General features: G+C 44.4%; 1 protein-coding gene across 1 annotated transcript in view; it reads left to right on the forward strand.

Moving 5' to 3' along the window:
- Window positions 1–202: 202 nt before the first annotated feature.
- Window positions 203–12,500, forward strand: part of chrnb2 (cholinergic receptor, nicotinic, beta 2) — a 21,188-nt gene continuing 8,890 nt past the window's right edge. The window contains exons 1-2 of the mRNA XM_076970882.1: window positions 203–1,022; window positions 11,194–11,339. Coding sequence (XP_076826997.1) covers window positions 977–1,022; window positions 11,194–11,339 — 192 coding nt within the window. The 5' untranslated portion in view covers window positions 203–976. The remainder of the gene's footprint in view (window positions 1,023–11,193; window positions 11,340–12,500) is intronic.

Raw genomic sequence — 12,500 nt, forward strand, 5'->3', positions numbered from 1 at the left:
ACAGCTGTAGACGAGTGCAAGAAGAGGAAAAGAAGATGTATGTAATCGTGTGTGACACCTGACTTCTTGTCCTGCTCCTAACCCACTTCACATCAATCTCTGTTCAGTCCACAATACACCTGAGCTTATCTATAAGAGAGAGAGAGAGAGAGAGAGAGAGAGAGAGAGAGAAAGAGAGAGAGAGAGCTTGGGAAGACCCCCCATCATCTCTCCGGAAGCGACGGCTATTCACGGAACAGTGAGCACGCGGTTCTAATACACAACGAGAGACGCTGAACCGAGAGGCGAGAACAGGGAACGTCACACCGACACTCGTGACGCCTTAAGCTCCCGTCACTGACAGTGAATGCAGTGACACTGACTGCTGGAGAAAACATCCATCGCCACAAAAACTGCGCAACCTCTCGTCGCCACGTGCCAAAAAATGACGGCTGCGTTTCCTTTACAGGAATAGAGCGATGTACCAGCATGTTGTATAACAGGAATGGTAATTATACGAGCGCGTTAACGGTACTTTTAGAGGACAATTGATGCGAGTTCACTGAATTTACTATTACATTTATTAGTATTACTCGATATAATAAGTGTTGTGTCAGAAATGTAGACTAATTTAATCCAAGCTGGCAAACTTTTTAAAATGACCTTGCCTAGACTGAAACTGGTAGCGCAAATCTGAGCCGCGTCTCGCGACGTCCTTCCGTCTCCTCGCGCTGCAGGACCACTACACCTCCGACTACCTGCACGCTCGCGAGGCACTTCACGCTCCCTCGTCGCAGGAAACGGTACCGTCACCGGCGCGAGAGAGTCGGCGTAAAGACAGACGTCAACCCCCTGCGTAAAGGACAGGAAGGAGAAGAATACTGCACTACGCGCGTCTGTAGGCGTTCGCGTCCAAGTCCCCCCCCCCGCCTATACGCGCTGGTGGAGACACTCCGGACGAGCGCTCTTCATCCACCCATGTCCGTTCTGAGCTGCCATGGCTCCCTGGACACTGCTGTGCTTCTTACTCGCCATTACGGAAAGTAAGTTCGCTGTCTTTTATTTATAGGGCGCCGCGAGGAGGATACGCGTCGGCGTGCCATTGATTTACGCCTTGAATCGTGTGGTGTTCACGCATTACCCGGCATCACCGAACGACTCGTGTAATTATGTTACGGAAATACGTATAGAAATGATAAAAATGCTTGTTTTTCTTCTAGGTGACGGAGAGGCAAAAATACTGTTATATTAAATGCATTGTCACAATGTACCACCGTGCAGTGTATTTGATGCTATCACCATGTTGTCCTAGATAAAAAGTATTTATTGGATCTCATGTTGCCCTGCGCCGTTGCTTCTGTGATTATAGGCTGTTAATATAGTGCTTGCTATGAGCTATCGAGAGAGATGTGACAGACGCAGTGATTATTTCTTATTCTGCGGAAGAAGCCCAAATTCAGAGCGGCGAGGCACAACACGTCTGGATGATTCTAGAAGATGATCAAGTTGATGAGAGCCGTCGACCAACCGCTGTCACTGCCACGAAAACACACATCTATTATCTCGTTAAATGAGTAATTGAAAGCAAAAGTTAGTAGCAGTTGTACCTTTGACATCTGGTGGACTTAATTGAGTATCCGTGAATGTGGGGGTATATTATGCTTGTGTAGGCGTGCGCGTGTGTTTGTGCGTATATGTAGGTGTGTGTATTCGCAGGCACGTGTGTAAGTATATATAGGTGTGTGTATACGCATCCACGTGTGTAAGTATATGTAGGTGTGTGAATACGCAGGCACGTGTGTAAGTATATGTAGGTGTGTATATACGCAGGCATGTGAAGTAACACTGATTGGAAACTGAGTGAATACATAAAATGAATACAAATACATTCTCCTCTCTCCCTGTCTCTCCTTTCTCTCTCTCTCTGTCTCTCCTTTGTCTGTCTCTCCTTTCTCTCTCTGTCTCTCTCTCTTTGTCTCTCTGTCTCCTCTCTTCCTCCCTCTCTCTTTCTCTCCCTTTCTCTTTCACACACACACACACACACACACACACACACACACACACACACACACACACACACACACACACACACACACACACACACACACACACAGTGGAGCTGTAAAAGTCGTATTAGGTTCCCTTTGTGTGCAGCAGTCCAAAAGGCTAATTCAGCTAATTAAACTCTGACTATGAAAAAGTGAAAGAGCGGTGGAGGTGATGAGGTGAGGGGAGTAGATGAGGTGAGGGGAGGTGATGAGGTGAGGGGAGTAGATGAAGTGAGGGGAGTAGATGAAGTGAGGGGAGTGTTTGAGGTGAGGGGAGGTGATGAAGTGAGGGGAGTAGATGAAGTGAGGGGAGTGTTTGAGGTGAGGGGAGGTGATGAAGTGAGGGGAGTAGATGAGGTGAGGGGAGGTGATGAGGTGAGGGGAGTATATGAAGTGAGGGGAGTAGATGAAGTGAGGGGAGGTGATGAGGTGAGGGGAGTAGATGAAGTGAGGGGAGGTGATGAGGTGAGGGGAGGTGATGAGGTGAGGGGAGTGTTTGAGGTGAGGGGAGGTGATGAGGTGAGGGGAGGTGATGAAGTGAGGGGAGGTGATGAGGTGAGGGGAGGTGATGAGGTGAGGGGAGGTGATGAGGTGAGGGGAGATGATGAAGTGAGGGGAGTGTTTGAGGTGAGGGGAGGTGATGAGGTGAGGGGAGTAGATGAAGTGAGGGGAGGTGATGAGGTGAGGGGAGGTGATGAAGTGAGGGGAGGTGATGAGGTGAGGTGATGAGGTGAGGGGAGGTGATGAGGTGAGGTCACCGGCCCCGGGCCACCACATTGTCACTCCTCTCTTCCCCATCATGCCCATTAATGGAGGATGTGAGGAGGATGTAAACACCTGACGTAGCATCTGCAGAGATTGTGCTGTTGGCTGAAGGCGTGCAGGTTTATGTGGGGGATGCTTGGCTCAGAAACACTACAGTCTACAGGTTCAGTGCTTCAGTTCATTCTTGTGTCATTCACCAAAAATTAAACACCATTAATCTCTATTTTAATAAAAAATAAATTAATTAATATGAACTGAACTCTTTCCCAGGCAGTAGTAGTCGTTCAACTGCTCATTCCAAGAAGTCTGTTCGTTCATTTCTTTTGGATTACATCAGATGTTGGAAGCATAGATGAATGTATAAAACTCCACACACATTGTTTTGTCTTCCATGTGAAGGAAAGGGCCCTCACAACATTTCCATTCAGCAGATGTGTGAAGCACAAGGGGCTCACGTGAAACCTCACGTGAAGCCTCACGTGAAACCTGCCTTGTTGGCAAAGGAAGCGCAGACATGTACTGGGAAGAACATGCATGTTGCAGTGTGCTCAGCAGTAATCAGCCATGTATGTGTGTTTGTGTGTCTGCATGACTGTGTGTCTGCATGTCGGTGTGTCTGTGTCTGCATGTCTGTGTGTCTGTGTCTGCATGACTGTGTGTCTGCATGTCGGTGTGTCTGTGTCTGCATGTCTGTGTATCTCCATGTCCTGAAGTGTCCAAAGCAGATGCACATTCATACTGACTAAACCTACACAGTGATTTTCCCCCACACTCACAGTCTGGACACTCCCTGTCCCTCTTTCCTGTTATGGCACTCCAATAGCTGGTAGCAGAATGGACAATCTCACTCTTTACTGTATCACTCTGTTTACTGTGTATTGGGGGGGGGGGTGCAGCAGTGTTGGGGGGCATGTTCTGGTTCAACCTCCTTCCCTTGAAGAGGTTCAGTTTCAGGAACGCTCTAGTTGGACTGTGGTTCCGCCGCCCAGGAGTAACACAGCGAATTGGTTTTCCAGTTGATACCTGTTCATCGCCTCATACCACACGGGCCACCCTGAGTTATCTGACCAGGTTCACCTGTGTGTATGACAATCTGAATGTGCTTAAGATACACGGGTCAGACCCTTAAACACCACTCATGGTAAGCTCCTTAAAAGCCAGGCTAATTATGCAGTTGTTTTATCTTAAGGCACATTATTCTGTAATCACTGTGAATTATTCAGTAACTACACTGAAAGTAATATGGGAGTGATGTAGGAGTGAGAGCCTGAACCCATCCACCCCTGTACAGCAAAGGGCTTGTTCTTTTAGATCAAACTGATCGGGTTACAGAAGCGCGAGTGATGCAGATGGACACCAGTGAGATGTTGCATTATTCTTCACAGAGAGGAATGCACATATGGAATCTTTCTTGTGTTTTTAATCCCGACACAGTTTTATAAAGACATTCTTGCTTTCTGAGAGATGAATGTTGAGATGGTGTTTTCTGAAGGGGGCGGTAGGGCACCTTCTATTCTATATTTGGCATCTATTATGTACACCTCAGTGCGTATGTGTACACACACACACACACACACACACACACTCACACTCACACTCACACTCACACTCACACACACACACACACACACACACACACACACACACACACACACACCTCTCCCATAGGCCTGCTCCCCTCTTCTCTCTCTTACGTAATGACACAGCAGGGACGTCCTGAAGGAAAGGACATGTCCTCACCACTTTGCCCCTATGCAACACCACTGCACAGATATATCCTGATATACTGCATACTGGATCTGAGGGTGATCACAGAATGGGTATTTCTATGGTTCGCTTTAACATTTTCACATTCTCTTAGAATAGTGGGTCACAAATCCTAATCTGTATCCTGTCCATCGTCAGTATATTGATAATTATTACAGCTGTATGACCGACAGCAGGAAGTCACTCTATGCAAGAAATAAGACTTTGTTGGCAGTGATGAGTTAATGGTTGATGATAATAGCACAGGCCTATTGGTAATGTTTAAAACGTCATATTTAATGCTGCAATCAGCGATTATTTCAGAACATGTGAGGACATTACTGGTAGCACACCAGCACAGAGACATCAGGACAGAGACATAGCACAGGCACATCAGGACAAAGACATCAGCACAGGCACATCGGGACAAAGACATTAGCACATGGACATCAACACAGACATCAGGACACAGACATCAGCACAGGGACATCAGCACAAAGACATCATGACGGAGACATCAGGACAGAGACATTAGCACAGACATATCAGAACAAAGACATTAGCACAGAGACATCAGAACACAGACATTAGCACAGGCACATCAGCACAGGGACATCAGGACAAAGACATCAGGGCAAATATCAGCACACACACAATTCACACACACACACACACACACATGCACACACTTTTCCTTTCACATTCTCACTGTGTATGTGAGGAGAGAGAGAGAACGAGAGAGAGGATTATACTGCAGAGGAGATTGTGGGATTTTTGCAGTACCTTTTGTAGACATTTGCATGGTTTAGACTTATGTGGTAACCCTCATTAAGAACACATGAACTACAGACAGTAAAGGTTATGCTTCCTCCACAGAGTTAGGGTTAGGGAACTAGGGTTAGGGTTAGGGTTAGGGAACTAGGGTTAAGGAACTAGGGTTAGGGAACTGCACTGTTCCCTTCCACTCACTCTTATGTCCTTGTAGTGCTGCAGTGCAGAACAGACTTGTAAAGAGCGTCTCCGGTTCTCCTGCGACAGGCTCAGACAAGCGAAACCGTCCCTGCCAACTCCTGCAAGGCCAACGCCTTTCCAGACGACTCCGTTAATCTGAGGCGCGTATTGACTACGCACACGCGAGCGTTCAGAAGCAGATGCAGCAGACGGGGGTGCGAGCACCCTGCAGAAAATAAAACAGCACCAAAGTGCTATCGATCTAAAACCTTTTATAGTGCTTTTAGAGAGCTGAAACGGTTTTGCAGAGGAAGGACGGTCGCGTTCCCATGAATACCGGACGGGTCGGGTGGAGCCGCTGTGCCTCCATCCTCTGCACCATCACCGTGGTCCTCCTGAGGGCCCCATGAAACACGTCCTCATAAGGCCGTGGTGTCTCGTGAGGTTAATGGAGATCTATTGGTCATTGTGGTTATGAGGGAGCATTTGTTCTTCAGTGTCCACGCAGAACTGCGTTTAAAGGGACGTTTCCTCTCAAATCTCTAATGTGGTTGTTATTGAATGAAAGCAGAGGCGTGATAACCGGACCGACTCCAGCATCACCGAGACCGGGCCAATGACAAAGCAATGATTTCATCAGTGCGGTATATTTAACGCATTACTTGTAGTGTTGTACAAGAGATCACAGTCTAGAACCGAACCGAGATCTAGAACCGAGTCTGCTGAAAGCACAGCAGCATGGGCACATTTGGCTCAGACATACAGTGCACGTTCCAGCATGAATTTACTCACACATTTACTCACACTTGTTTAGTCACACATGTTTACTCACACTTGTTTACTCACACGTTTACTCACACATGTTTACTCACACTTGTTTACTCACACATGTTTACTCACACTTGTTTACTCACACATGTTTACTCACGCTTGTTTACTCACACATGTTTACTCACACATGTTTACTCACACTTGTTTACTCACACATGTTTACTCACGCTTGTTTACTCACACGTTTACTCACACATGTTTACTCGTTTACGCACACGTTTACTCAGACATGTTTACTCACACATGTTTACTCACGCTTGTTTACTCACACGTTTACTCACACATGTTTACTCGTTTACGCACACATGTTTACTCAGACATGTTTACTCACACATGTTTACTCACAGTTGTTTACTCACACTTGTTTACTCACATGTTTACTCACACATGTTTACTCACACTTGTTTACTCACACATGTTTACTCACACTTGTTTACTCACACATGTTTACTCACGCTTGTTTACTCACGCTTGTTTACTCACACATGTTTACTCACACATGTTTACTCACACTTGTTTACTCACACTTGTTTACTCACACGTTTACTCACACATGTTTACTCGTTTACGCACACATTTACTCAGACATGTTTACTCACACATGTTTACTCGTTTATGCACACATGTTTACTCAGACATGTTTACTCACACTTGTTTACTCATACATGTTTACTCATACATCCTTAGACAGAGTTCTTACTCAGACATCCGTTCTCAAACAAGTGTACATGGCACTCTTATCTGCAGCCATTATAAAATCTCAGCAATTGTGTGTTGGTATTTTCTTCTGTTCTGATAGAACATGGTGTGATTGTAGCTGCATATGTGCATATATGTCTATGAGAGCATTCAGCATCTTTTACTGAAACCTTCTGATAGGAAACAGTGGTTGAATATAAATTTGACATGAAATGACAGTTTTCTCTGAGAATCAGAGCCAGATGGAAACATTACAGCAGTGTGGACAGGGAGAGCAGCGGTGTGGACAGAGAGAGCAGTAGTGTGTTTACAGCCCAGTGTGCAGAGGGAGGAGTGTGACACTGCTGTTGTGATCTGGTTGTGGTCTGATTGTGGACTCTGTTGTGATTTGGTAGTGGTCTGATTGAGGAGTCTGTTGTGATCAGGTTGTGGTCTGATTGTGGACTCTGTTGTGATTTGGTAGTGGTCTGATTGAGGAGTCTGTTGTGATCTGGTTGTGGTCTGATTGTGGACTCTGTTGTGATCTGGTTGTGGTCTGATTGTGTACAGTTACTCTACAGTTCTATGTTTGTGGGTGACCACACTCTCATAACTGTGCATGTGCAGACACAGTGATACACAGATCCATATGTACACAGCCACACCATTCTTAGGTACAATATAGTGAATTGATATTGATTAGTGGACATGGACACACTGACCCACACACACACACACACACACACACATATATACACCATACATTTACATGATATCCTCCATCCCTCCCAGTAATGCTGAATGTGGGGGCACACCAGTGGCTGCAGTATAAATGTTGAGTGTAGCCCCATAGATCCCCAGGAAGCGGGACGAGGAGAGACGAGATCAGGGGAGGTTAGAGAGGTGGAGGATGGCAGCACTACAACAGGCAGAGGGGCTAGAGTTTATGGTGCATGATTAGCGCCTTTATTGATCTGCTGTGTAAAGCCATCATTCCTGTCCGCTGAACAGAGAGCAAGAGAGAGAGAGAGGGAGACAGAGAGAGAGGGGGAAGGAGAGACAGAGAGAGAGAGAGGGGGGGGGAAGGAGAGAGAGAAGCAGGGTGGTGCAAAAGAGCAAGGAGAAAAAAGGGATGAAGATTGATAGCGAGAGAAGAGAGGAAAAGAGGAGATAGGAGGAGGAGAGATAGGACAGGAAAAGATAGGAGGAGAGATGGGAGGAGGAGATAGGCAGGGAGGAGACAGGAACAGAGGAGACAGGAGGATGGGAGATAGGAGGAGGAGAGAAGAATGAAGACAGTGCTTGTGTAGATCCACAAAAAATCTGCCTCCCAAAATATCCTTGGCTGGGATATGCTGAGTGCAAAGAAGGTTGGGGAGCAAAGTTAGACACTGCTGTTGTTTTTAACAACACGTGTAGTTCCAGACTGTTGAATCGCTTTAATGAACTCATTGTTGGGGAATTAGCATCAGGTGTACCACAGTAGTCTGGAGTCAATGATGCTACTAGCCATGGTGCTGAAGCAGAGCCAGAAAAGTGGTGCTGTCCGCAGTGCTGAAAATCCGCCTGCTGAGTGTGCATGACTGAACCTACACCATGGCCAATACAGGATACGAGATACAAGATACAATGCAATACAGAACAAGAGGTGTTACTATAGACCAGGGGTAATCAATTAAATCTTTCCGCGGTCCATTTTTGGCAGATAGCTCAGACCTTAGGTCCGGGTTCGCGGTGGCGAACGAAAGTTGTTGAGCGGGGGGGGGGGTTGAACGTAACACTCAAATGGGTGGTGAACGTAACACTCGTCTGAAAATAAATTCTCCGTTTTAAAATATAGTCTCCCGTTAAAATTTTTTTGGCATTTGGGTCCGTATCCAGTTAATCAGGAATGTGATTGGGTCCGGACAGGACGGCGTTCGGGTCCGGATCCGGACCGCGGTCCGCCATTTGGTGATACCTGCTATAGACTGACTGTCTGTGAGAGTTTTCTTGTTTAGTCTGAATACCTGAAAATAACCAAAGATATCAGGAACCATTACAGCATTTCTGACTGAGCATAACTGACCTCTCTCTACATCTACATCTCTATAGCTACATCGCTATAGCTACATCTCTACATCTACATCTTTACAGCTACATCTCTACAGCTACATCTACATCTCTACAGCTACATCTCTACATCTACATCTCTACATCTACATCTTTACAGCTACATCTCTACATCTACATCTTTACAGCTACATCTCTACAGCTACATCTACATCTCTACAGCTACATCTCTACATCTACATCTCTACATCTGCATCTCTACAGCTACATCTCTACATCTACATCTCTACATCTACATCTTTACAGCTACATCTCTACATCTACATTTTTACAGCTACATCTCTACATCTACATCTTTACAGCTATATCTCTACATCTACATCTCTACAGATACATCTACATCTCTACATCTGCATCTTTACAGCTACATCTCTACAGCTACATCTCTACATCTACATCTCTACATCTACATCTTTACAGCTACATCTCTACATCTACATTTTTACAGCTACATCTCTACATCTACATCTCTACATCTACATCTTTACAGCTATATCTCTACATCTACATCTCTACAGATACATCTACATCTCTACATCTGCATCTTTACAGCTACATCTCTACAGCTACATCTCTACATCTACATCTTTACAGCTACATCTCTACAGCTACATTTCTACATTTACATCTTTACAGCTACATATCTACATCTACATGTCTATAGCTACATCTTTACATCTACATCTCTACAGCTACATCTTTACATCTACATATTTACAGCTACATCTCTACATCTACATCTTTACAGCTACATCTACATCTTTACACCTACACCTCTACATCTACATCTCTACAGATACATCTACATCTCTACATCTGCATCTTTACAGCTACATCTCTACAGCTACATCTCTACATCTACATCTTTACAGCTACATCTCAATAGCTACATCTACATCTCAACATCTGAATCTTTACAGCTACATCTCTACAGCTACATTTCTACATTTACATCTTTACAGCTACATATCTACATCTACATCTCTACATCTACATCTTTACAGCTACAGCTCTACAGCTACATCTACATCTTTACAGCTACATCTCTACATCTACATCTCTACATCTGCATCTCTACAGCTACATCTCTACATCTACATCTCTACATCTACATCTTTACAGCTACATCTCTACATCTACATTTTTACAGCTACATCTCTACATCTACATCTCTACATCTACATCTTTACAGCTATATCTCTACATCTACATCTCTACAGATACATCTACATCTCTACATCTGCATCTTTACAGCTACATCTCTACAGCTACATCTCTACATCTACATCTTTACAGCTACATCTCAATAGCTACATCTACATCTCAACATCTGAATCTTTACAGCTACATCTCTACAGCTACATTTCTACATTTACATCTTTACAGCTACATATCTACATCTACATGTCTATAGCTACATCTTTACATCTACATCTCTACATCTCTACAGCTACATCTTTACATCTACATATTTACAGCTACATCTCTACATCTACATCTTTACAGCTACATCTACATCTTTACACCTACACCTCTACAGCTACATCTCTACATCTACAACTTTACATCTACATCTCTACATCAACATCTTTACAGCTACATCTCTACAGCTACATCTCCACATCTACATCTCTGACCTCTTTAAATCTATAAAATACCCATCTTGGAAAATTGTAGCTATGACACAAGAAAACACAAGGAAAAGATATTGTTAAATACTTATTGAAAATAAATACTTATACTTTATGTCATATAAAATAATACAACTTTTTAAAGTGCTCATTTAATTGTTCACTTTAATCATTGTAATGCCATTGATTAGCCTAGCCAACTGGCAAAACTCTGAGGTGTCTCTAGTGTTGATCCTGACAAATCAAATGTTTTGTTTGGCCTAGTTCCATCTCTTGGTTGTATATCATATGAGTCTTCTACGTATGTGGCAGCGCTGTCTCTGGGCTAAGGGTAAATGAGGATAGTGATATACACTGCACTGTTATTTCTTTGCTATCTTTGAAACTGGGCCTTGTCATTCAATCAAGATCTGATTGTTATATCTAAGCTATGCTATCCATTCCTCTTATAGGTAGCCAAGGAGCTGACACAGAGGAGCGATTGGTGGAGCATCTCCTAAATCCCGCCCACTACAATAAACTGATTCGTCCAGCAACCAATGGTTCAGAACTGGTGACAGTGCAACTGATGGTCTCATTGGCCCAGCTCATTAGTGTGGTGAGAAACATTTGCGTAGAGATGAATATTGATGCTTAGTCTCACTCAGTGTGTAGTGGTTTTCATTTTTATTTTCTCACTGAAAATGTTCAGCACTCTGCTGTCATTTGTCACATATGTGCGCCAGTGTGTTCACTAATGTGTGTTCACTAATGTGTGATCACTAATGCCACATGCACACACGTGAAAACAAAACCTGACACTGATGAGTCAGCTGGAATAATTGCAAGCGAAATTTCAGCTTCTATTATTAACAAAGTCTGTGCTGTGCAGAATCGGAGGAACCTCTCTACCGCTCAGCATTCTCACGACCTCTAAAGGACCCGCACCATGTAGGACACACACACCTTTAAAGGACCCGCACCATGTAGGACACACACGCGTTTAAGGACCCGCACCATGTAGGACACACACACCTCTGTCTTTGTTCCACATGTTTAATCGCAGACACTGATTTGACATCACTAATCACACCAAAAAGCGTTTTGTAGTACTAATGTAAATTACAATATATAGGCCCCTTTAAACCTATATCATACATATTAATCACAATGTCAAAGAATAATTTAGTCTCTGGAGGCCCAGAATGACAAATGCTGTCAGTGAGACATTTTAATGCTACACTAGGCATTATAAATCGTACTCGAGACATTTTAATGCTTATGTCACAATGAACTAAAATAGATGCAAATAGAGGGATGAAAGAACAAATGAAGAACCGTGTCAACCCCATTGAAGAAGGTGTGCAGGAGAAGAGAGGCTCTCCACCACACAGCTGTGTAATAGAGCACCGGCTAGCAGAGGCCTCTATACTCCTCCTCCTCCTCCCCCCACCCTCCTCCTCCTCCCCCCACCCTCCTCCTCCTCCCCACCATCTTCCTCTTCCTCCTCCCCACCCTCTTACTCCCCCACCCTCCTCTTCCTCCTCCTTCCCACCATCTACCTCCACCTCCCCCCACCCTCCTCCTCCCCCCAACACTCTTCCTTCATTAACAGGTGTAGATTCATCCATTCATTAACAGGTATAGACTCATCCATTCATTAACAGGTATAGACTCATCCATTCATTAACAGGTATAGACTCATCCATTCATTAACAGGTGTAGACTCATCCATTCATTAATGGTGTAGACTCATCCATTCATTAACAGGTGTAGACTC

The sequence above is a fragment of the Brachyhypopomus gauderio genome, chromosome 13 (genome assembly GCF_052324685.1).
Source record: "Brachyhypopomus gauderio isolate BG-103 chromosome 13, BGAUD_0.2, whole genome shotgun sequence".
Lineage (NCBI taxonomy): Eukaryota > Metazoa > Chordata > Actinopteri > Gymnotiformes > Hypopomidae > Brachyhypopomus > Brachyhypopomus gauderio.